The 24,754-nt window shown below is 54.3% G+C and overlaps 1 protein-coding gene across 2 annotated transcripts; it reads left to right on the top strand.

Moving 5' to 3' along the window:
- The first annotated feature begins 349 nt into the window (after nucleotides 1-349).
- Nucleotides 350-24,712, top strand: MYH6 (myosin heavy chain 6). 2 transcript variants are annotated; one of them, XM_032343854.1, is made up of 38 exons: nucleotides 350-382; nucleotides 709-921; nucleotides 2,148-2,291; nucleotides 2,533-2,689; nucleotides 2,774-2,801; nucleotides 3,091-3,202; nucleotides 3,493-3,585; nucleotides 4,295-4,358; nucleotides 4,583-4,681; nucleotides 5,150-5,253; nucleotides 5,341-5,479; nucleotides 6,893-7,161; nucleotides 7,440-7,610; nucleotides 8,793-9,102; nucleotides 9,779-9,849; nucleotides 10,124-10,211; nucleotides 10,300-10,417; nucleotides 10,564-10,687; nucleotides 10,951-11,087; nucleotides 12,452-12,707; nucleotides 12,849-13,091; nucleotides 13,238-13,414; nucleotides 13,700-13,845; nucleotides 14,092-14,182; nucleotides 15,447-15,836; nucleotides 16,139-16,265; nucleotides 16,362-16,480; nucleotides 16,888-17,084; nucleotides 17,634-17,817; nucleotides 18,037-18,202; nucleotides 18,341-18,465; nucleotides 19,384-19,692; nucleotides 20,004-20,207; nucleotides 21,373-21,498; nucleotides 21,690-21,965; nucleotides 23,124-23,219; nucleotides 24,141-24,275; nucleotides 24,635-24,712. In XM_032343854.1, the coding sequence occupies exons 2-38, from the start codon at nucleotides 721-723 to the stop codon at nucleotides 24,656-24,658; spliced, it is 5,820 nt and encodes a 1,939-aa protein (XP_032199745.1). In that variant the 5' UTR covers nucleotides 350-382; nucleotides 709-720; the 3' UTR covers nucleotides 24,659-24,712. The 2 variants fall into 2 exon arrangements, with proteins under 2 accessions (XP_032199745.1, XP_032199744.1); XM_032343853.1 differs by having other exon boundaries at nucleotides 704-921.
- Nucleotides 24,713-24,754: the final 42 nt, after the last annotated feature.

The following is a 24,754-nucleotide window of genomic DNA, read 5'->3' as shown; positions in this document are numbered from 1 at the left end:
ATCTCCTGGTCTTTATCAATACTTGTCACTCCTGTCCTTCTTTGTCTGTCTCCCTGGCCCATCCTTCCTGTCCGCGTGCATGTGTGTTCTAATCTTCTCACCTCTCTCTATCTCCCATTCTGATTCCCTGTCCACCCCTGGCGCTCTCACCAACTCTGCATCCTTTCTTTACTGGCTCTCTGCCTCTTCTCTCTCCCAAATTCCCCATTTCGGTCGGTCCTGCGCGTCCGGCTCTTTGGGTGGATCCTCCTGGCTCACTTCTCCCCGATGACCCTTCTCCACTGTTCTCTCTCCTCGTCTGGTCTTACCTCTGCCCGCCTGGGTCTCTGTGGTTCCACCCACGGTCCAGAGTCTTCAGGATTCTCCGTGAAGAGATAACCAGGTGAGAACCCCTCCAATCCTCTCGTGGGAGCCAGATTGCTGGACCGGGGCCCCCATCTCTCCTCTAGGCAGCTCGGAACCTCCCCTACCTCAGAACACCAGCCAATTCCAGCCCGTGCAGACCCTTAGAGAGTCTCCTTCTGCGTCAGGTCAGAGGGCAAAGGAAGGAGAACCTGAAGCACAGGGAGGACGGGACCCAGGCCAGGGTCTCCTCAGTGGTAGGGCGGAATGGAGGGCCAGGTGGTGAGGAGGGGTGGCCGGGAGTGGGGGTGCAGAGCACGGGAGGAGGTGCCACTGTCTCAGTTGGCCCTTCTGTCTCAAGCACAGGGAAGCACCAAAATGACCGATGCCCAGATGGCCGATTTTGGGGCGGCAGCCCAGTACCTCCGCAAGTCAGAGAAGGAACGTCTGGAGGCCCAGACTAGACCCTTTGACATCCGCACTGAGTGCTTCGTACCCGATGACAAGGAGGAGTTTGTGAAGGCCAAGATCTTGTCCCGGGAGGGAGGCAAGGTCACTGCTGAGACAGAGAATGGCAAGGTGTGTGGGGCATAGTGCCAGAGAAAGGGAGAGAAGGTTTGGTGGGGGGTTGCAAGGGTGAGGCCACTTGCTGTGGGAGCTGAGGGCTTGGGAGAAGAGCTAAAGCCAGTAGGAGTGCCAGACATGACCCCTCGAGGAACTTAGCACTTGGGTGTGAACTCTGACGTTTCTCAGATGGACCCAAGCAGTGGAAAAGGGGTGCGTGCTCTTCGCCAGGGAAGATGCTGGGACCGGGAGGTGGGCGGAACCTCCACTGGCGTCTGCCTCAGTGGGGTCCTGGAGATAAAAAAGACAGAGGCACAGCATCAAGTAAAGTTCATTCTTGTATGCATATCCCCACCTCTCTGTGCCTCAGTTTCCTCCACAGACCAGCTCCCCCAAATTCACCTCACCCAAACCAAGAACAAACTCTTAGAACCAGATGAACACAAAAAGCAGGAGTTCTTGAGCTGAACGCTCAGTCTTGGGGTTAGTGACTAGTGCTCAGAAGTCCATAGTACCTGCTTCCTCTCACAAGCCGTAAGGGTCGTCACTGGTCACTAGCAGCGGCTCACACCATTTGTCTTCAGACCTGCCGACTGAATGTTGGGTCCCAACGAGGTGTGCAATAACAGGTCACAGCCTGCTGGGGTCTTTGACTCTGGTCCCAGTTCTGCCGCTGGTTGTCTACCAAGCTGGTAAACCATTTAATTGTTCTAGCCGCAGCTTCCTCCACTGTCCAGAAACAATACCAGAATACCTACCTGCAGGGTCTGAAGATCTTAGGGCATGGCGAAGTGACTGGTGTCACATGAACCACCTTAATGGTGACCAATGGGGACTATAGGTTGGTGGTAGAGATGTTTCCCAGCGGGGCAAGGTTTGCCCTGAGCCACTGAAGCCCACAAGCAGTGCCCCCCAGGAGTCAGGGTAAGGTATGTGCCCAGATTGGACAGCTGCCAGCCCCACCAAGTTTGCCGCTAGGTGCATGAAGCAGGGACAGAAAGGGGCTGCTCATGGGCACAAGCCCTGGGGCACCGGCAAGACACGGAAACCCTGGGATGGGAGGCACAGTGAGCTCTAAGTCGTCTGGGGAAAGCATGGGGCAGGGCTTGGGTGCTGGTCAGAGGAGAGCTGGGGGATCGAGATTGCAGACTGTGTTTTGGGAGGAGGTAAGTGCGTGAGGCTGGCGAGCAAGGACTGTCAAGGTGGGGGTGCGGTCATCCCTGTCTGTGTACCCTCCCCAGACTGTAACCTTGAAGGAGGACCAGGTGTTGCAGCAGAACCCGCCCAAGTTTGACAAGATCGAGGACATGGCCATGCTGACCTTCCTGCACGAGCCTGCTGTGCTCTTCAACCTCAAGGAGCGCTATGCAGCCTGGATGATCTATGTGAGTGCGCATGGCAGGAAGCCAGCCCTGGGTGGACGACAAAGTAGGCCAGCGCCACTCTCTCAAGGCAAGGGGTCAGGATTCTCCAAGGGACCCCAGCTCCCCTCTGCCCCCTCCCTACTCCTGGTCAGCTGCAGGAAGAGAGGAGCCAGTTTGGGTGACCAGGGACTCCCCTGCCTGTCCCCACCTGACCCAGGCATCCCCTTCCAGCCCCTCACGCCTGTTCCCTCTCCTGCTCCAGACCTACTCGGGCCTCTTCTGCGTCACCGTCAATCCCTACAAGTGGCTGCCGGTGTACAACGCCGAGGTGGTGGCCGCCTACCGGGGCAAGAAGAGGAGCGAGGCGCCGCCCCACATCTTCTCCATCTCTGACAACGCCTATCAGTACATGCTGACAGGTGGGCCTGACAGTCCTGACCCGTGCTCCCTCAGGCCAGTACCCATGGACCTCATCATGCTGCCTCTCCTCTTTTCTCTTCCAGATCGGGAGAACCAGTCCATCCTCATCACGTGAGCAAATGCCATCCACCCACATAGGGACTTGGGGGGTACCCAGGCTGATTCCTGGGGGTGCAGAGGGGAGGAAAGGTTTAAAGGTTTGGTTGCAAGGAGTACAGGGAGCTGGGCTCTCAGAGGGGTGTCGGAGTGATCTACAATGATATGCAAATTCTGCAGGGCCCTGGGCCCTGGTAGAGGAATGTAGAAGGCTGGGATTCTGAGAGAGGAGGGTGCAGTGGGCTGAACTCCAAATGGAGCACAGGGGAAATCTTGGATTCTGATGGGTCCCTCTTGCCTCAAGTGGAGAATCCGGTGCAGGGAAGACTGTGAACACAAAACGTGTCATCCAGTACTTTGCCAGCATTGCGGCCATAGGTGACCGTGGCAAGAAGGACAATGCCAATGCAAACAAGGTACGGGGTGGGCCACAGGCTCAGCAGAGGGACCTGGGGGCAGAGTGACCCAGCTGACCCCTAGCCTTGCCCTGGGGAACAGTGGGTACAGCACCACTGAGCCCAATGCTCAAGACCTTCCTGGAAGGAGACACACACTCTGATGTCTGAATATGGCCCTTTGGAGCCAGAGACCCACCTGCCATCCATCCAGCCCCACCCCCATCCCCCAGGACCGGTATAGCCCCCTGCCCTCCCCACTGCTGGAGGTGGACAGAAGATAAACCCTCGGGGTTCTGCTGCCTTCACAGGGCACCCTGGAGGACCAGATCATCCAGGCCAACCCCGCCCTGGAGGCCTTTGGCAACGCCAAGACCGTCCGGAATGACAACTCCTCCCGCTTTGTGAGTGCCTTTGACAGCTGCCAACTGGCCTCTTTTGGCCTGGACAAGAAAAGCGGGGTAGGGGGTGTCGTTTTCTCAACAGTCACCACACCCAGGTGATCATCCTGCATTTGGGTTTTGGGATATCAACAAGGGTGCGCGTGTGCACACACACACTCTTAAACCCTCTTGACCCAGCCCGGCTCCCTGAGATCGGAGAACTCAAGAAAAGAGACCCAGAGTCACCAGAGCGATTCCATAACCAAGTAATGGAGCTGATTTGGAGCACATTCTAGATTTTCCAAATGACTTTTTCCAGCGCTCTTCCACATGGGAAGTGGGCAGGGATCATAGGTGCTGGAGCCAATTCCCCAGCTTCCCACCTGCCCAGCAAGTCCCTGCACCTAAGTCCCAGGTCCTCTGTCTGTAACACAGAGGTAGAAATATTTACCTCGCAGGTCACTGAAAGGATTGAGGACATCATACCAGAGGAACAAACAGGAGGCAGTGTATCTGTGTTCATTCCTGTGTTTTTGTTTCTTCTCAGACATATCTAGTAATATGGAGATGGGTATACTTTTCCCTGTTTTACTGATACTAATCTGGGACACCAAAGAGGTCATTAACATTCCCAGAACTACCCAGGGCTTTCTGGGTTGTTTTGAGGTCCAAGATTTCCATTCTGTCCCTTCTGGCCAGTTCCCTGACTCTTTGTCCCATCCACCTGCAGGGGAAATTCATCAGGATCCACTTTGGAGCCACTGGAAAGTTGGCTTCTGCAGACATAGAGACCTGTGAGTATGGCAGGGAGCCGTGCATGCCCTTCTGTGTCCTCTGCCTCTGCCTTCTCTCCCAGCTGGGCCACCCTAACTCAACATTCCCTCTCCACCTTCTTTCCTCTTCCCCTGGCTCTCTCCATTTTGTTCCAAGAGCCTTTCTCCCCTAATCTACACCCATTTGCTGTATCAACTCTCTCCCCATCCTTATCTGCTGCCTTCCTCCCTTCTCCTCACTTCAGATCTCCTGGAGAAGTCCCGGGTGATCTTCCAGCTGAAGGCTGAGAGGAACTACCACATCTTCTACCAGATCCTGTCCAACAAGAAGCCAGAGCTTCTGGGTGAGCCTGTCTATACCTCAATGCCCCCATTGCCTTCCCCAGGTAGGGTGGGTGTCCTCCTCCTCCTCACCTGTCCCATTCCCCTCCCTCCTCCTTTAGTCTGCTCAGGTCTTCTCTTCCTTCCCCATCTCAGATCTGCCTGGGTCTCCTCTTGCCTCTCTCCCCCACTCTTTCTTTGTCATGTATCTTCTCCTCTTCTTGGTTGATTTTCCCCTTCTCCTCTTCATGCCTCCCCTGCTGCCAGGTGTCATTCTCCCACTGTCTTCCCTCCCCAGTCCCCTGCCTACTTTTTCATGTCTTTTGGATTCTCTGCATGGTCCTTGCTGACTGTCCTCCTCTCTCCCTGCTCCTGGTCCTCTCCTCATTGTCCCTGCCCCAACCCCACCGTGCCCTCTTCCCAACCCCTCTCTGCCCATCCCTTGCCCTCTCCCGTCCCCTTGTCCCCTGCCCTGCTCCTTGCCTGGACAGACATGCTGCTGGTCACCAACAACCCCTACGACTACGCCTTCGTGTCTCAGGGAGAGGTGTCTGTGGCCTCCATCGATGACTCCGAGGAGCTCATGGCCACAGATGTGAGTGAGGAGGCAACATGAGAGCTCCCAAGGGTTCCTGCACCACCAAACCCAACCTCCCTCTTTGCCTCTCCTGCTCTGTCCTAGAGCGCCTTCGACGTGTTGGGCTTTACTTCCGAGGAGAAAGCTGGAGTCTACAAGCTAACAGGCGCCATCATGCACTACGGGAATATGAAGTTCAAGCAGAAGCAGCGGGAAGAGCAAGCTGAGCCGGATGGCACCGAAGGTGGGGGCAGGTGCTGGGTGTTCATCTGTCAGGAGGAGATCGTCCACTGGGAGCAGGGTCTCCCATGCTGGGTCCCAAAGTGGTGCTATTCAACAATTCTTGAAGAGCTAGGCTGACAACCTAGTTTATTAAGGTAATTAGGACCATGATGGAGAAAATGGGAGGAAGCCAGAAGTATGAGAAGCAAATGGTCAGAGAGCAGTACCTCGTCCCAGGGGCGGGGCCCCACCACCATCCAGCCCAACCTCCAGGCTTTCTCCTCATTAGAGCCTAGTCAGAGGTCAACCACTGTCCCCATACAGGCTAGTTCCTGGGGACCTGAGGCCTGTGGGGTAGATGGATGGGGTGAGAGCCAGGGAGGGACAAGGATATGTGAGAGATGGGCAGGCAGGGAGGCCCCCTACAAACCTGCCAACTCTTCAACCCCAGCTGCACTGACCAGAAGTGAGTTGGGATGTCTCCTCCTAGGCTCAAGACTCAGCCAAGCTCAGAAATGCACAGATTCTGAGCTCTGCACATCCTGGCCATTAGTGGGTATGTGGAGGTTGCCCAGCCCTTGGATGGGTCCCTTTCAGGCCCTGTGCCATGTACTGTTTGGGAGGTAAGGGCCAGGAGTCAGGATATAGCTTGCCATTAACATGTTGCATACCTCACTTGGCCTCAGTTTCCTCCTCAGTGAAATGGAACAACAGTCCTTCCTAGCTCACTCTGGGGCCATTGTAGGAATTCTTTGAGAAGGAGATGTCAAGGTGTGAATAGGGCCAGACAAATGCCCAAGAACCTTCCTCTTAGCCTACCTTCAAGGACTCCTTCTCTGTATCTCTCCAGATCAAAATGCCAAGCCTGGCTTTCATGAGAGCAAGTCATCAGCTATCACAAAACTCTTGAAATTGAATCAAATACATTTCTTCTAAATAGAGATCATATGTTGGATGGCACAGGTGGAGAGCTGGGGTGGGGAGGGCCTTGCTGTTAGGAACCTTAATACCAAGCTGGTCACTGCATGGATCCAGAATGGAACGGGCCCGGTCCTGGATCAGATCTGGGGATGGGAGCAAAGGAGGCAGGGAGCAGGGCCCATCTCCGTCAGCCAGAGTCTGTGCCCTGGAGACGTGAGAAGGTGCTCACAGCAGTGCTGTTCCATGACCCAGACCGGGGGCACCAAGCAGACGTTACAGACAGAGGCAGCAGGAACTGCTGGGTGGTGGGAGGTTCTGGACAGATGAGGAGGAGGCTTGGGCGCCAGCCGGACTCTGCATGTTGGTGACTACATGACCCCTGGCAAGCTTGGTGCCCTTCCAGGCCTGGATATGCAACTCTTTAGTGAGGGCGGCTGAACCAATGCTTCAGGTCTCTGGCCCTGCCCAGAGCAGGGAAAGAAAGTGCTTGCTGACTTCTTTCCTTCTCCTCCAGATGCCGACAAGTCCGCCTACCTCATGGGGCTGAACTCAGCCGATCTGCTCAAGGGGCTGTGCCACCCTCGGGTGAAAGTGGGCAACGAGTACGTCACCAAGGGGCAGAGCGTCCAGCAGGTGTACTACTCCATTGGGGCCCTGGCCAAGGCCGTGTACGAGAAGATGTTCAACTGGATGGTGACGAGAATCAACGCCACCCTGGAGACCAAGCAGCCACGCCAGTACTTCATAGGGGTCTTGGACATCGCCGGCTTCGAGATCTTCGATGTGAGTGGGGGAGCCTAGGCACACATGTGCGGTGGGGGGAGGGGAGGTGACTCACTTGTTCTCACCTGTGACCATCACGGCCAGTCTCGGGAAAGGCTGCGGGGCTCAGCGGTAACAGATGCCTCGTTCTGTCCTCCAGGGGAGTACCCCTCCCCCGCCTGACAGGGCAGGGGCCTGGCCACACCCCTGTCTGGGCTTGGGCACCAACCAGGGCAGACCACACAGACTGCTCAGACTCCTGTGGGCCTGACCCGCTCAGCCCCCACCCCCACCCACAGTTCAACAGCTTTGAGCAGCTGTGTATCAACTTCACCAACGAGAAGCTGCAGCAATTCTTCAACCACCACATGTTCGTGCTGGAGCAAGAGGAGTACAAGAAGGAGGGCATCGAGTGGGAGTTCATTGACTTTGGCATGGACCTGCAGGCCTGCATCGACCTCATTGAGAAGGTGCTGCCTCCCCCGCTGTCTGTGTCCCCGTCCCCTGTCATTCCAGACAGAGTGGCAGTGCTATCCCTTCTACAGCCAAGAAACTGAAGTCCCCAGAATCCCCAGCCTCTCTCAAACCCAGTTCCTACCCACCATGAAGTCATGGGCATACATGGGATGAGCCCCTTTCTCCTCTCCCCAGGACCTGAGACCTTTTCCCATATGGTGGTCACCTCCCAAAGTCTTAAGAAGGGGACGTAGTGAGGAGAGGGAGAACGGGCCCCTCTGACAGCCCATGAGAAGCATCATCTATGGAAAGATCCCAGGCTGACCCTAGGATCTTTGGATCTGACACTTGGCTTCCCAGTCTCTTCCTGATAGCTGAGGGTCTTCAGCCCCTCTTGTCCATAGATTCAGAGGAGACAAGAACGGAGCTAGTGTGAGGTTCCCAGTGCTGGCTTGTTCTCAGTGTGCCTTTGCTGATACAGACCAGAGCCCGGAACATCTTCCCTCACTTAGCCAGCCAGTGTCCTTCAGAAAACCAAAGCTTCCCAGAAGCTCTGGGTGGTTATCCAAGGTGCTGCTCTTCCAGAGGTCTCAGAATCGCCTGAAAATATATGGAAGTGTGTGTGTGTGTGTGTGTGTGTGCACGCACACATGCACACGCGCGCGTGCACACACACACACACACACGTGTTTACATGCATTTTTTCAGGGAAACATCTTTAATCAGATGCTCATTAGGATTCCTGCCCCAAGGAAAGTCAAGAACCATCATACTCTCTCAAGAGCAGGATGTTTTTGCAGAACATGGATCCCTCTAACCATCCTTTGAAGAACTGTTACCCTTCACCTAGGCAGAGTCTGGCACCTCGGAAATACACCTGTCCCTGGGGCAAGGAGCCTTCCAAGAAGAAGGGGCTTGTTGCAAGGCCTTTGGGACATGGAAGGATGGCTGGGAGCATAGGGCTCTTCACTAGGTCCACTGAGGCAGAAAGAGGATATAGGCCAGATTTGAATAGAATTGGATTTAGGTTAATTCCTGGAATATGAGCATCCTCTATTGGGACAAGAGGTGCTAGCACAGATACTCTGTGGCCTGTCAGATCTACCGGGCTGTGGCTTTTCCACTGGCAAGGTGTGGGACTCTGGAAACCTGGGTGTGCACATAGTGATGCTCTCTCTACTCCCCCCTGCTCTCAGCCCATGGGCATCATGTCCATCCTGGAGGAGGAGTGCATGTTCCCCAAGGCCACTGACATGACCTTCAAGGCCAAGCTCTATGACAACCACTTGGGCAAGTCCAACAATTTCCAGAAGCCACGCAATGTCAAGGGGAAGCAGGAAGCCCACTTCTCCCTGGTCCACTATGCCGGCACTGTGGACTACAACATCCTGGGCTGGCTGGAGAAGAACAAAGACCCGCTCAACGAGACGGTGGTGGGCTTGTACCAGAAGTCCTCCCTCAAGCTCATGGCCACCCTCTTCTCCTCCTATGCTTCTGCTGATGTCGGTAAGAGGGCAGCCCCTGCCCTGGGCCAGAGCAATTCTGGAGTTGCCAGGGACCAGGGGCCCTCGGCTTCAAAGCACAGGATTCTAGCGGAGAGAAGGGATCCCGTGAGTCACGGGATGGGGGTCAGGAGATCTCGCAGCAGTCATTCTGCAGCTGGTTTATGAAAGAGTCATTTTCCATTCTGTATTATGGGTCTTGGTCGAGTCTCCTCAAGGCTGAACACCTGGAAGTTAGTGAAGGTGGGCATACATGGCTGTGCCAGGTCCAGCGTAGAGCTGTGCCTTTGGGAGTTCTCGGTGAACCTTGAGAGGATCACTGAGCACCTGGGAGCACAGATGAGCGTCCGTTTCAGAGAAGGATGAGCAAGGGTGTGGCTTGGGAGGAGGAGGAAGAACTACAAGAAGGAAGGCTGACCTCAGAAAGATGCAAGCATGAAGGGTGGGGTTCGAAGAAGAAAGTGGGAGAGGAGCACTCATACTATTTCAGCACCCACGGTGTGGCAAGCAAGCGTATCTAATCTCTGTCCCAGAGAGGCAGTCACTGTTCTTGTGGAAAAACTGAGACCTGGAGAATCACTTTGTGAAGTCACATGGCTAGTGAGAAGCAGTGCCCTGATCCTGCCCGAGCATTCCTTTGCTTTCAAACTCTGACTCCTCATCCCTTCTCTCATTATTAGGGGACAGCGGTAAAGGCAAAGGAGGCAAGAAAAAGGGCTCATCCTTTCAGACAGTGTCGGCCCTCCACCGGGTAAGAAGGGCTCAGAGATGCCAGGGGGCCCGTGGTGTACAGGTCCAGTCCTTTGGCTGTGTTACCCTAATCTGATTGTCTGAGTCTGGGGAGGAAGGAAGCTAGAACTACATGGTCATTTTGGGCATGTAAATTCTATAGAATCCTGAACTCACATCATAAATGACATGTCAACTCTTGGTCCCCTGGAGAATTCTGGAGACAGGCTCAGGGGCCCAGGGCTCAAAAAGATGGTCCCTGTGGCTCCTGACTCCCCACTCTCATCCACCCCCAGGAGAATCTGAATAAGCTCATGACCAACCTGAAGACCACCCACCCTCACTTTGTGCGCTGCATCATCCCCAATGAACGGAAGGCTCCAGGTGAGCCATGTGCAAGGGTCTAGTTTGGGGAGGGCACTTGGCATCACTTATCCTGAGGCTAATACCTTCTCCTTCTCTCCTGCTGCAGGGGTGATGGACAACCCCCTGGTCATGCACCAGCTGCGCTGCAACGGTGTGCTGGAGGGCATCCGCATCTGCAGGAAGGGCTTCCCCAACCGTATCCTCTACGGGGACTTCCGGCAGAGGTGGGTATGGGGGCTCCCCAGAGCTCAGGGAGCAGGGGGAGCCTGGGAAGACTTGGTGGGGAAGCAAGTCCACAGGTGGCCCTGAGTGCTGTGGGCAGAGCAGTTTGGTCCAGAACGTGAGTGACTCGGGGCACCACCCTCTCCAGGTACCGCATCCTGAACCCGACAGCCATCCCCGAGGGCCAGTTCATTGACAGCAGGAAAGGGGCAGAGAAGCTGTTGGGCTCCCTGGACATTGACCACAACCAGTACAAGTTTGGCCACACCAAGGTGAGGGAAGGGAGGAGGCGAGCTGACTACAGAGAGACCTCTCCTGTCCTTTGGGTCCCCACCTCACAGCTCCTTCCCTTTTACCAGTCATCTTAGGACCATCTCTGAACTGCCTTCTCCCCCTCCCCATGGACCATCCAGTGCCCCTGTCCCAGCTCCAGCTGTCACTGGCCTCCTCCCTTGAGTTCTTTCCTAGGGTATTACACTGCTAAAAAGCAACCTCTCCTCTTTCCCCTCCCGGCCCACCCACTGCTGGCCCACAGGTGTTCTTCAAGGCTGGGCTGCTGGGGCTGCTGGAGGAGATGCGGGATGAGAGGCTGAGCCGCATCATCACCCGCATCCAGGCACAAGCCCGGGGCCTGCTCATGCGCATTGAGTTCAAGAAGATCGTGGAGCGCAGGTGAGGCAACGGAAAGGGTGAGGCTTTTGCAGGGGTGTAAAAGGTAGACAAGCAGTGCTAACTGGTGTGACTCAGAAGACCTGAATTCAAACCCTGGCTTCGTCAATTGTTAGCTGGCTTGAGCAAATGACTACCATGCTAGAAAATTCCCCATAAAGAGTGAGATACCATTTTAAAACATGAACTTGACAAAAATCAGTAAATCTGACCCACCACTTATGGGTAAATTAGCACAACCACCCTGAAAAACAATTTATCATTATCTTTTAAAGATGGACAATTGCAGGGGCACCTGACTGGCTTAGTCCATAGAGCATGCAACTCTTGATCTCAAGATCATGAGTTTGAGCCCCATTTTGGGTATAGCAATCACCCCCCCAAAAAAAAACTTTAACAATTGCATAGCTTCCAGTTCCACTCCTAAGTGCATTCCCACAGAATGGGAATGAATGGGATGAAAAAAGATCCCATGGGATGAAAAAGAATCCCATGGGATGTTTCAATCCCATGGGATGAAACATGGGATGAAAAAGAATCTTCACAGGAGCATTGACCAAAACAGCAAAGATCTGGAAACGATCCCAGTTTCCATCTCAGGGGAATGGGCAAATAGTATGGTTGTTCAGTGGAATATTATAAAGCAATGAAGGAGGGACTTACAGCCACATGGTACAATGTGTCTGAACCTCAAAAGCATATTGAATGAACAAAAGCAAGTCACAGAAGGATACATACAGTGTAATGCAATTTTTATAAAACTCAGAGATAATAAAAAAATAGTGACATGTTGTTTAAAGACACATACATATACGGTTAAAATATGTTTTGAAAAAGTAAGGAAATGAAAAACACAAGATTCAGGATAGTGGCTGTTTCTGGTGGGGGGACCAGGAAAAGGGACGAGGAAAATCCCACAGGGAGAGCCAACACGGGCAATGCTCTAGTTATTGTTTGAAGGATTGGCAGGTTCATATGTAGTCATTTTATTTCATGCTTCATGACTTACATATATACTATAGATATTCTTACATGCAAAATATGTTTAAAATATTTGAGGTTCTTATGAGATTAGAAACACTGAACTTAGTAGACACTCTATGAGCGGTGCTTTCATTACTACTAACACCCTAGTAGGGAAGATATAAACTGCCCATTTGTTGAATTACTCGATTAAATATTTATTGAGCAACTCCATGTTCAGTGTGGTAATGTTGGAGTGGGGGTGTATATCAAGGCAACAAGACAGGGCTCCAGCCCTCAGGTGCCTATGAGCTTTAGATGGGCTGGGAGCTGAGTGCAGCTGCTTTGTGTTTATGAAGTGCCCTTTCACAGTGTCCCTTCCTACCTCCATGTTTCCTTACCAGGGATGCCCTGCTGGTCATCCAGTGGAACATCCGGGCCTTCATGGGGGTCAAGAACTGGCCCTGGATGAAGCTGTACTTCAAGATCAAGCCGCTGCTCAAGAGTGCAGAGACAGAGAAGGAGATGGCCAACATGAAGGAGGAGTTTGGGCGCATCAAGGAGGCGCTGGAGAAGTCAGAGGCTCGCCGCAAGGAGGTGGAGGAGAAGATGGTGTCCCTGCTGCAGGAGAAGAATGACCTCCAGCTCCAAGTGCAGGCGGTGAGGCCATCGCCTCATGACAATCTCTTCATTCCTCCCTTTTCCTCCCCTGGATTATAGCCCATCTCATCCCCAGGAACTAAGACGTTGGATCTCTCCTCTCTTTAATCACTAAGTCTCCTCTCTGTCCTCTTCTCCCAGGAACAAGATAACCTCAACGATGCAGAGGAGCGCTGTGACCAGCTGATCAAGAACAAGATCCAGCTGGAGGCCAAGGTGAAGGAGATGACTGAGAGGCTGGAGGATGAGGAGGAGATGAATGCGGAGCTCACTGCCAAGAAGCGCAAGCTGGAAGACGAGTGCTCTGAGCTCAAGAAGGACATTGATGACCTGGAGCTGACGCTGGCCAAGGTGGAGAAGGAGAAGCATGCAACAGAGAACAAGGTGAGGGCAGCTCCTTCTGGCTCTAGCCCAGGTCTTAGGATTCCTAGGCCATGGTGTGGTCCTGGTCCTTGGCATTGGACATCCCCATAGATGTCTCCAGGCCAATGACCTCTTACCCTGAAGGGGATGGGATTCTTGATCCACAGGTGAAGAACCTGACAGAGGAGATGGCTGGGCTAGATGAGATCATTGCCAAGCTGACCAAGGAGAAGAAGGCTCTGCAAGAGGCCCACCAGCAGGCCCTAGATGACCTTCAGGCTGAGGAGGACAAGGTCAACACACTGACTAAGTCTAAGGTCAAGCTGGAGCAGCAGGTGGATGATGTGAGTAATAAGAACCATGCTTGTCTCTCCCAGGTCAGGATTTTGCTGGCAATATCAATAGCCAAGGGACTCTATGATACCTAAACCAACTTCTATGACCCCTGGGGGCTCTTTGTTCTTTGCAGTTCCTCACTAGACTGGGGCTCAGAATTTTTTGTGCTTGCAGGTATTTCTCTGCTGGCTTGTCCTCCAATCTCCTGGACTTTGAGTTTAGAAGGGAGCAGAGGAGCATACACTGTGGATCTCAGGTTTTCTAGACCTCATTTATCATCTTCTTCCCACCAGCTGGAGGGATCCCTGGAGCAGGAGAAGAAGGTCCGCATGGACCTGGAGCGAGCAAAGCGAAAGCTGGAGGGTGACCTGAAGCTGACCCAGGAGAGCATCATGGACCTAGAGAATGACAAGCTGCAGCTGGAAGAAAAGATCAAGAAGTAGGAGCCTGAGCTGGCCAGGAAGGTCTAGTGGAGATGTCTGGCCTGGGAGTTAGAGCACAGGGTGCTGCAGCCCCAGGCCATGACTTTCCTGGGCACAGTGTGAATGAGGGGATCAAATGGCCCTCCTGCATTCACCCCTTGGGCCAGCAGGGAGGGGGCTGGTCTTGTCATGCCCTGGCAAGAGAAGAGAATGAGTACAGAGGAAGGAAGAGCACTGTCACCCACCCCCCACTTCTTCTCCAGGAAAGAATTTGACATTAATCAACAGAACAGTAAGATTGAAGACGAGCAGGCACTGGCCCTTCAGCTGCAGAAGAAACTGAAGGAGAATCAGGTGAAGTTCTTCCTGGTACAGCTAATGGCGAGCTCAGTGATGAGGTAGCTGAAGATACAGGAACTGCTTAGGGTTCTAGACAGTATTTAGAGCTCCAGACAGCCTTGGAGACCCCACCAGCCCTCATCTGGCACTGAGGATCACCGGCCTTCCCCCATTAAAGCAATGATGTCTTATTTTAGCAGGGCTCTTTGAGGGAGACAAACAAGCCTACTAAAAAGGATGTCTTGCTGAGCTATGCCCTGCCTCGTGGGTTTTAGCTAGATTATGAGGACATTCTCCAGGCTCTTCTTCTGTCTGGGTTGAGGCAAACTCTTTGGCTCCTAGACCCAGAACAACAGTGCTGTTATCCTCACCAGGTCTTGGCAATGGGCTGTGGCTCCTCCTTCTTCCTGCCCAGGCTCTTGCACACAGTCCCACCTCCTTCATCTCGGGAGCAGGGACTCCCAAGGAGAGGCTCTCTCCTGCTCCCAGAACCCACCCATGAGCATCCTGTTAACACTGTCCACAACCACCGATGCAAGGATCCCACTGATCAATGCTCCCCCTTTGCTCCAGGCTGGTCAGAGAAGATCAAAATGACAAATGGGACATTCTCCCAGTTTAGTCAAGGCCAGGGCTAAGGCCAAAGAATGAGGTAGGGGTATGATGATGATAAGGGAAACCCACTAGCACTCACCCAGCCTGGAAGGGAACAGTTAAGGAGGAACCGGGCCCAGGCATAAATATGGCAAACCCTGGAGAGTCAAGAATATGATTGACAGGACTGTGTGGTTAACTTGGAAGATTACAAAAATTTTGATTGGATTAAGGTATATTGTTGCAAATATTTGTAGGATACAAGTGCAGGCTTTCCTGCCTTATGTCTAGTAGAGCAGAGCCTAATGAATCTGTGGAATCTTTGAGATTCAGGATCTCATAGGATCTCGGAATCCCCATCCAAACATAGATTCTTAAGATTCAGAGCTGCAGATTCTCAGACTGAGCCTAGATGCCTTGAGGGTTCAGCTTTGACCAAATTGTTACTGATGGTCTATGTGTTACAGAAATGTCTAGCAACACCCCCTGTCTCTACCCACTAGATGGCAAGTCATGGCAAGCAAACGTGTTTACAGACATCACCAACTACACTCTGCAGTACAAAGCTTTCCCTAGTTAAGAACCATTGCCCTAGAGGAACCTGAATGCTCTAGAGCTGTGGGGTGGGCGCTCCCCAAGGGAGGGCTCCAGGCAGTGGGTCTGAGCCCTCTGTGTCCCGGGCCAGGCTCGCATCGAGGAGCTGGAGGAGGAGCTGGAGGCCGAGCGCACGGCCAGGGCCAAGGTGGAGAAGCTGCGCTCAGACCTGTCCCGGGAGCTGGAGGAGATCAGCGAGCGGCTGGAGGAGGCCGGCGGGGCCACATCCGTGCAGATCGAGATGAACAAGAAGCGTGAGGCCGAGTTCCAGAAGATGAGGCGGGACCTGGAGGAGGCCACGCTGCAGCACGAGGCCACGGCGGCGGCCCTGCGCAAGAAGCACGCAGACAGCGTGGCCGAGCTGAGCGAGCAGATCGACAACCTGCAGCGCGTGAAGCAGAAGCTGGAGAAGGAGAAGAGCGAGTTCAAGCTGGAGCTGGACGACGTCACCTCCAACATGGAGCAGATCATCAAGGCCAAGGTGGGCGGCCTGCTCACCGTCCTCGCCCCCTTCCCCCCACAGCGGCCTTTCCTCCACTCTCTCTGCCCTGTCTTCTCATTGTCACTCCTTCGTCACCCCTTGCTCTCTGTCTCACTCTCTCCCTTGCCCTCCCTGCCTTCCCCCACAGCTCCTCACCCTCCCTCCTTTAATTCATGCACCCCTTTCAGACTGCGCTCTCCAGCAGCTCTCTGTGCCCTGTGCTTCCCCACCTTGGTCCTCCCCTCCTTTCTCTGGTCCACTCAGCTCCTCCTCCATGACAAGTTGTCCCTTACTGCCTGAAGGCAAACCTGGAGAAGATGTCCCGGACCCTGGAGGACCAGGCCAATGAGTACCGAGCAAAGCTGGAAGAGACCCAACGCTCCCTCAATGACCTCACCACCCAGCGAGCCAAACTGCAGACAGAGAATGGTGGGTTCCCCTAACCGGCCCTGTGCCTGCTTCAGGGTCAGGCACACCAGTTGCCCCCTCCACAGGCCACAGAGTCTCTCTTGTTCCCACCACCAGGTGAGCTGTCCCGGCAGCTGGATGAGAAGGAGGCACTGATCTCCCAGATGACTCGAGGCAAGCTCTCCTACACCCAGCAACTAGAGGACCTCAAGAGGCAGCTGGAGGAGGAGGGCAAGGTGAGGCCCAGCTATGGGACAATGGGACAGGCTTGATGGCAGCCCTGGGTAGTTAAATTACATCAACACCATGAATGGAACTCGGAGGCTGGAGAGAAGCCTCTGCCTGTGGCAGAAAGCCCTGATACCCCCACCCCACAGGCTAGGTTCCTCTACACTCCAGCTAAGCCACACCTGAACATCATTGATTGCCATTTCCTTATGTGCAAGGGGTGGGGTGGGCAAGCTGGAAAGCTGCTCTGAGATGCTGAGATTTCCACACCAGCCTTCACCCTGAACGAGTGAGGCTGGGCTTGTTCGAAGTTCATGGATATGAAAAGGATCTAGACAATGATCAGGGGTGGGGAGCACATTCCCTCCCACCTTCCTGGAAGATAAGCCCTCTTCCCGGTGCTTCCCCTCCGCAGGCGAAGAACGCACTGGCCCACGCGCTCCAGTCTGCCCGGCATGACTGTGACCTGCTGCGCGAGCAGTACGAGGAGGAGACAGAGGCCAAGGCCGAGCTGCAGCGTGTCCTGTCCAAGGCCAACTCAGAGGTGGCGCAGTGGAGGACCAAGTACGAGACAGACGCCATCCAGAGGACCGAGGAGCTGGAGGAGGCCAAGTGAGTCCTGGGCCTCACCACCCTGATTCTAAAAGAGGAGAGAGCAAGAGGACAGCGGGGTGGGCAGGGGCAGATAAGCAGAATGGACACGGGAAGGGGATCTGAGGAGGGCGGGAGAAGTGGCGGGAAGCGGGGTGGGAATAGAGGTGCTTGAAAGGGAGCCTGGATCCTGGCCTCTGAGTGAACCTGGCTGGCCCGGACTCACTTCCTGTGACGCATGAGCTTTTGGCTCGGGTTATACCTGATGCTCACGTATAAGACGAGCAAAAAGCTTGTTGGTCAGAGGAGCTTCCATCGATCAGCCTGGCGTGGGGAGGGGAGGAGGCTGCCACGCAGACGCCGCTACACAGAGGGAGGACAATTTCCTCCTCCGACCTGCAGGCTGGGGTCCCTCAAGGCTGGTGACCCGGGGCCTGAAGGGCTGCTCAGGGTCCCAAGGAGCTGTGGTGAAGGGAGGATGGGGTCACCCTGGTCCAGGGAGGAGGGGGTTCCCAGGGTCCGCTGTTCCCAGGTAGAGTCACACACACACACGCTCACTGCCCGGGGCAGGAAGAAGCTGGCTCAGAGGCTGCAGGAAGCTGAGGAGGCTGTGGAGGCCGTCAACGCCAAGTGCTCTTCGCTGGAGAAGACCAAGCACCGGCTGCAGAATGAGATCGAGGACCTGATGGTGGACGTGGAGCGCTCCAACGCAGCCGCCGCGGCCCTGGACAAGAAGCAGAGGAACTTTGACAAGGTAGGCCCGGGCTGGGGCACTCGACCAGGGGCAGAGCAGGGAGGCCAGCATCACCAGGAAGCCAGGGACCTCCTCCTGGGGGACAGGGTGGGGGGTGCTGGGGAGGAGGCTGAGCCCCACAGAGGGGCCTGGGCAGGTCCTGGAGGACCAGGGGCGGTGGGTGGGGTGGGGGGGTTGGTGCTGGGGCTGAGGGCTGTACAGTGAACTGGGTCCCCACAGATCCTGGCCGAGTGGAAGCAGAAGTATGAGGAGTCCCAGTCCGAGCTGGAGTCCTCGCAGAAGGAGGCACGCTCCCTCAGCACAGAGCTCTTCAAGCTCAAGAACGCCTACGAGGAGTCCCTGGAGCATCTGGAGACCTTCAAGCGGGAGAACAAGAACCTCCAGGGTGCGCTGGGGCTGGAGAGGCCGGGGAGGGGCTGGGGAGAGCCTCCTTGTGTGGTGCCACCTAGGGGCTCCAAGAGGGGCATCCTCCATCAGGGGACCATGGCAGCCCCCAACTGAGTGGCCCGGGCCCCTCCCCCAGAGGAGATCTCCGACCTGACCGAGCAGCTGGGAGAAGGAGGGAAGAATGCTCACGAGCTGGAGAAAGTTCGCAAGCAGCTGGAGGCTGAGAAGCTAGAGCTGCAGTCAGCCCTGGAGGAGGCTGAGGTGAGCCTGGCCCTGCCTCACCCCTACTTCATACCCACTCCTACCCACCCCTTCTTGTCTCTGACTCCCCATTCTTCTTCACCAGCAGGTGATACTCATCCCCAGACAAAATTTATTAGCTCCTTTCTCTCAGTCTGCCCACTAGCCCAATACCATGACTGCCTCCAAAGCCAAGGTCTCCACCAAGGAAAACATCACTGTGTGATCATGGGCCGAAAGGTTATAAACCTACCGTGTTTATAAAGTTGAAATACAATCATCATCATAACCCCTCAGACAGTAGGTGGGAGTGTGGGCTTCAGAATCAGGCAGATCTGAGTTTGGAACTTGGCTTCAGGACCTCTGCTGTGTTACTGGGCAAGTTTCTTAACCCCGCTGTACCTTAGTTTTCTTATTTTTGATGGAACTAATGTGCATACCCAATAAGATTTTATGCATAATTGTTATGAAGATTAAATGAGGTCACAAACTTAAAAATTTAATACATGTCTCCAACATGCGTGTGTCCCTCCTGCCCAATTTGCTATTGCTACTGTTCGTTTTTAGAGAACCCAGAGAGGGCCCTGAATTTGGGGGCATCTAGCTTTTTTTCACTGAAAGGTAAATGACCCGGGAAACAAAAATCAAGCTTGGAGTGTGTGGTTATGAAAACCTCCCCCTTTCCTATGAGACTTAGAAGTTCAGGATGGTGTGGTGTTAGTCCTAGAGGGTCTTGGCACTGGTGACGTCCAAGGCCTTTCCTTGACTGAGGAAGCCCGGGACCTCCTGGGATGCAGGTCCCACCTCCTGTGTCTTGCCCAGGCTTTCCTCTCCAAGCCACAGTCCTGGCTGATACCCAGCACCTCCTTTACCTCCCTCCCATCCTCGCCCCATGCCCTGACTGTCCGCTTCCAACCCTCTGGCCCCACCCCCTGCCAGGCCTCCCTGGAGCATGAGGAGGGCAAGATCCTGCGGGCACAGCTGGAGTTCAACCAGATCAAGGCAGAGATCGAGCGGAAGCTGGCGGAGAAGGACGAGGAGATGGAGCAGGCCAAGCGCAACCACCTGCGCGTCGTGGACTCGCTGCAGACGTCCCTGGACGCCGAGACGCGCAGCCGCAATGAGGCCCTGCGGGTCAAAAAGAAGATGGAGGGCGACCTCAACGAGATGGAGATCCAGCTCAGCCAGGCCAACAGAACAGCCTCCGAGTCCCAGAAGCACCTGAAGATTGCCCAAGCCCATCTGAAGGTAACAGAGTGGGGGACTCCCTGAAGGGAGCTGCCTGCAGGTCTGGTGAGGGCCCTGGGTTAGCACACAGGAGAAAGGGGGAGCCACCTATCTCCTGGGCTTGGAGGCTTGACGAAAGAGAACCAGACCCTAAGCATGTCCTGGACCAGCCCAGCCTCCTGACCTAGACAACAGAGGAGGGGCTGTGGTCCTGGCCCTACACTTGACAGAGAAGTTTTGTGAACCTGGCATAGGGTGTGTCAGACCATGACTAGGAAGCCCTGATGAGATGGGTGCAGGTCTCCAACATGCGTCCGCCCACCCCACCCCAGGACACCCAGATCCAGCTGGATGATGCGCTCCACGCCAACGATGACCTGAAGGAGAACATCGCCATCGTGGAGCGGCGTAACAACCTGCTGCAGGCCGAGCTGGAGGAGCTGCGGGCCGTGGTGGAGCAGACCGAGCGCTCTCGGAAGCTGGCAGAGCAGGAGCTCATCGAGACCAGCGAGCGGGTGCAGCTGCTGCACTCCCAGGTGAGGCGGTCGGGACCCCACGAAGATGCCCTCAAGGGGCAGAGCCCAGACCGTTTACAGAAGTTCTGAATTGGATGCCCTGAGCGAGCGTGTCCAACTGGGATGGCAAATCACTCGGTTTCCTGGGCCATCTCTCCTCTGCTGATGGGGGCTCTTGGAAACACTACCTTGAGAAGGGGGCATGTACTTCAAAGCTAATGATGTCATGATTGGTTGGTGATGTCCACCCAAGTCACAAGTCTGGGAGTCGTGCCGTGCTTGCTGTAATCTGGCATCCCTGATCTAGAGGACAGCCTCCTTTGCTCTGTAAAGAGGAGATCTGGAGAGTTTAAAGAAGCACGAATGCCATCCATACGCAAATCAAATTCTCAAGGGAGCACCATCATTCCGCAATCCCACACACCCTGTCTCCAACTGTGCTCTGCCATGAGCTTTTGTGTCCATCTTCTGGCAGGGTCCTGTGGGACTTTTCTCTGTAATCTAGTACATGTGGGAATGACGTCATGCACTGACCCCCTCCCCTCTTCCTTACTCCACTATATTCTTTCTGTAACTACAATCATTTCTAGGATATTATCCTGGTTAAAAAAAAAAAAAAAAGTTTTCCCACTTTCCTTGAAATGTTTTCATGCTCCTGAAGAGACACGTCACTAAAGAAGTAGAATCATAGGCCCTTTCTGGTTTGAAGTCTTTCTTCAAAGCTGAGTAATTTTAGATATAACATCTAGAACATATCTGCTTTCATAGGAAAAGGAAAAACAGATACAAAACCTGGGATATACAATAACAAAGATACAACAAATGCCCAAGGAATAAACAAAAGCAAGACTTAAAAAAAAAAAGTAACTAGTTTTTTGGGGCACCTAGGTGGCACAATCCATTAAGCCTCCAACTCTTGGTTTTGGCTCAGGTCGGAATCTTGGGGTCCTGGGATCAAGCCTCACATCAGGCTCCGTGTTCAGCATAGAGTCTGCTTGGGATTCTCTCTCTTTCTCCCTCTTCCCCTCCCACTCATGCCCATAGTCTCTCTCTTTCAAATAAACAAATACATCTTTAAAAGTAAATAATAAAAAAATAAAAAATGACTAGTTTATATTTTCTGCAGCTAAAGGTGTAGAATCTAGTAACAAAGTATATATTGATCATTTCCTCTACCTATATCTAGAACACCAGTCTCATCAATCAAAAGAAAAAGATGGAGTCAGACCTGACCCAGCTCCAATCAGAAGTAGAAGAGGCGGTGCAGGAGTGCAGGAACGCCGAGGAGAAGGCCAAGAAGGCCATCACCGATGTGAGTGACTGCTCCCCACCTGCCCCGAGGGCCCTGGGTCCCAGCCAGGCCACCATGCCATGACAAGCCGACTCCTGCAGCTGCACGGGTGGGTGGGCCTCAGGAAACAAACGCCAGGCTGGGCAGATGGCAATCCTGGAGGGACCAGGGGCCCTGGGCCCTGTTCTTCTAGACTTCCCCTCTGCCCCCAGGCTGCCATGATGGCCGAGGAGCTGAAGAAGGAGCAGGACACCAGCGCCCACCTGGAGCGCATGAAGAAGAACATGGAGCAGACCATCAAGGACCTGCAGCACCGGCTGGATGAGGCTGAGCAGATCGCCCTCAAGGGCGGCAAGAAGCAGCTGCAGAAGCTGGAGGCCCGGGTGCGGGAGCTGGAGAACGAGCTGGAGGCTGAGCAGAAGCGCAATGCGGAGTCGATCAAGGGCATGAGGAAGAGTGAGCGTCGCATCAAGGAGCTCACCTACCAGGTGCGGGCATGGGGGGGCTGCTCTGGGGGCCAGGAAAGAGTGGATGTGAAAGCGCTTCCCCTGCCTCACTTCCCAACCCACACGGGCCCAGGCACAGCCGCTGTCCAGGTGCACCACTCAACTCCCTGGCACCTACTTCTTGAGATGCTGTCTTTAGATTAATTTTCTTGCACATTCCCTGGAGTCTGTTTGGCTGGAGTCCATGATTATTTCTGGTGAGTGGAGAACCTACCTCTACTTCCTGAAAGCTCTTTTAACCAGCATTTCCTTGGGTTTTCTTGTTTTGTTTTGTTTTAAGAACCCAAAGTGCTACCATGAAGGCTTTAGCACCGTCCATGGAATCTTTCTGCCAGCCCCAGAGGGAAGGATGTAGTATGGCACTTTCAGAATAGGAGACTCAGATATTCCATGGAACTTGTGGGACCTTAGATAAAGATGATCCCAAAATGTTCTAAGACCTGCACCTTTGTAACTCAGAGCTTTTGCCCTTGACCTGTTATTTTCACAGTGCACCCAGGAAGAAAGGGCAAGGAAAGGAGGTATTGGTCCATTGGACAGCAGAATATGAGAGGCCTGAGAAAGAGATACAGCTGGGGAGACCGGCAGGTGTACTGTGTACATAAGTGGGAGTGGCACCCTAGTCCATGCAATGATGAGGAGCTAGACATGGTCAGGTGACATTAGAGCCAGTGATCCTGGTGCCCAAATCCGCCTAGTACAGTATGTATATGATAGATGAGAATGGTCTGACTGTGACAGTACCCCCTTCATCCCGTGCTCCTCATTTTCCTCTCGGCTCACTCTCAGACCACTGGCCGAGAGAATCTATGGGGCTCCAGGCTGGGACTGGAGGAGCCCCAATGCCCCCATATTTTTGGATGAAGAAATTCCATTTGGTTAGGAGCCCCTTGCCCCACTTCTAGCTTTAGGGCCTCAGCCCGCTTTGCTTTCTAGATCCAGACTGAGGACCTTGCCTTGGCCCTTTGACCTACAAGTCAAGGCAGAGATGGAATCCCCCAGGCCCCCTCTTTCCCCTGGCCCATCGGAGGGTTGGAGGGGCAGCTAAGGCATGGGGAGAACAGTGACATATTGAGGGAGGGAACAATGATTGTCCTTGCTCCTCCCCCAAACTGGCTTCTCCCATCCATCCACCCCCAGACGGAGGAGGACAAGAAGAACCTGCTGCGGCTGCAGGACCTGGTGGACAAGCTGCAGCTGAAGGTCAAGGCCTACAAGCGCCAGGCCGAGGAGGCGGTGAGTTCATGGTTTTCTTCACTCTCCCTACACACACCTCCCTGTGTGAGAATCAACGGGCCTCGGTCCCAGCATGGGGACTGGACGTTTCACGCGTCCTATGTGCTCAGAGCTGGAGCAGGCACTCTGAGCAAGCAAAAGCAATGCTTACAGCCTGCTTATAATCCATACTCTGGTAGACCCGACAGAAGACAGTATAGCTGCTAAGCAGGCCACGGGGCCACATGGTGCTGGAGGCTGGAAGGTGGCTGTGGAACTGGGCCCAGGAGAGGCCCTGGCCATAGGGCAGTGTGGGAAGACTCTGGGTGGGCTGTAAAGTGTGAAAGTGAGGTGTTGATGAACACACGTGTGCAGGAAACCCGGCAGCTGGGAGCAGCAGAGTCAGAGCTGGGCAGATGCAGTGAAGCTCGGTTCAGAATGGGACTGACCAGGGCACCTGGGTGGCTCAGTGGGTTAAGCCTCTGCCTTCAGCCCAGGTCATGATCCCAGGGTCGTGGGATCGAGACCTGTGTCGGGCTCTCTGCTCAGCAGGGAGCCTGCTTCCCTTCTCTCTTTACCTGCCTCTCTGCTTACTTGAGATCTCTGTCTGTCAAATAAATAAATAAAATCTTTAAAAAAAAAAAAAAACACTTGGCTTAAAAAAAAAAAAAAAAAATGGGACTGACCAGGCAGCATGTCATTCATCTTGGGCAGTGGGTGGCCATGCAGGATTCTGAATGCTGGGCAAGTTGAGGAAGGTGCCAAGCCAGGAACAGGAGACCCTTAGCAAGGCAGTTGCAGGGACATAGTTGAGGGGTGAGAGCACTGAGCTCCTGGCTCAGGGACAGGGAATCCGTCAGACTGGAAGGCTGGGGATTTCCAGCTCCCCCAAGCTACCCTGCTGCATCTCACCTCCTCCTCCCCGTCCCCGGACCCCCGCAGGAGGAGCAGGCCAACACCAACCTGTCCAAGTTTCGCAAGGTACAGCACGAACTGGATGAGGCCGAGGAGCGGGCGGACATCGCTGAGTCCCAGGTCAACAAGCTGCGGGCCAAGAGCCGCGACATCGGCGCCAAGGTGGGTCCCTTGGCTGGGCCTCACTAGTGGCCATGTCAGCACACCTGCCACCATCAGTACCCCTCAGGATGGGCACTCCTTAGCCTATATTATGGCAGACTTGGCGGGGGTCCCACAACATCCATACCTGAGAAACCCCTTCCTGGTCAAAGCAGCCCATATAGACTGAAACCTTGGAAGAAAGCCTGGCCCCTCCCACTAAAGTACAAAGACCCCTAAATGAGAACCAAGGTCCCTGAGGCCAGAACGTCGCCCTCTCAAGGCAGCCCCCTGAGGCCGTGGAAAGCCCCAGAGATTCCTCTCCACACCCTCCTTCCCTCTTGCCAGCTGCCCCCTTACACCTTTTATTCCTTTCTCAGCAAAAACTGCTCGAAGAGGAGTGACACTGCATCAGGAACCTCCCTCTTGACAGCCTGGAATAAACATGAATGCCAGACTCTGCCTGCGCCCCTTTCTTCCCGCTGCCGCTGCTGCCAAGA

This window comes from Mustela erminea, chromosome 5 (assembly GCF_009829155.1).
Source record: "Mustela erminea isolate mMusErm1 chromosome 5, mMusErm1.Pri, whole genome shotgun sequence".
NCBI classification, from domain to species: domain Eukaryota; kingdom Metazoa; phylum Chordata; class Mammalia; order Carnivora; family Mustelidae; genus Mustela; species Mustela erminea.
The sequence above is the reverse complement of the archived record's forward strand: the minus strand, read 5'-3'. Positions and strand labels throughout refer to the sequence as shown.

Bases quoted from the DNA above. Each gene is read 5' to 3' on its own strand.
- MYH6 (XM_032343854.1), top strand. From the start codon at position 721: ATGACCGATGCCCAGATGGCCGATTTTGGGGCGGCAGCCCAGTACCTC. The intron at 18,203-18,340 runs GTGCGCTGGGGC...CCCCTCCCCCAG, and splicing joins GGAGAACAAGAACCTCCAGG to AGGAGATCTCCGACCTGACC. The intron at 21,966-23,123 runs GTGCGGGCATGG...ATCCACCCCCAG, and splicing joins TCAAGGAGCTCACCTACCAG to ACGGAGGAGGACAAGAAGAA.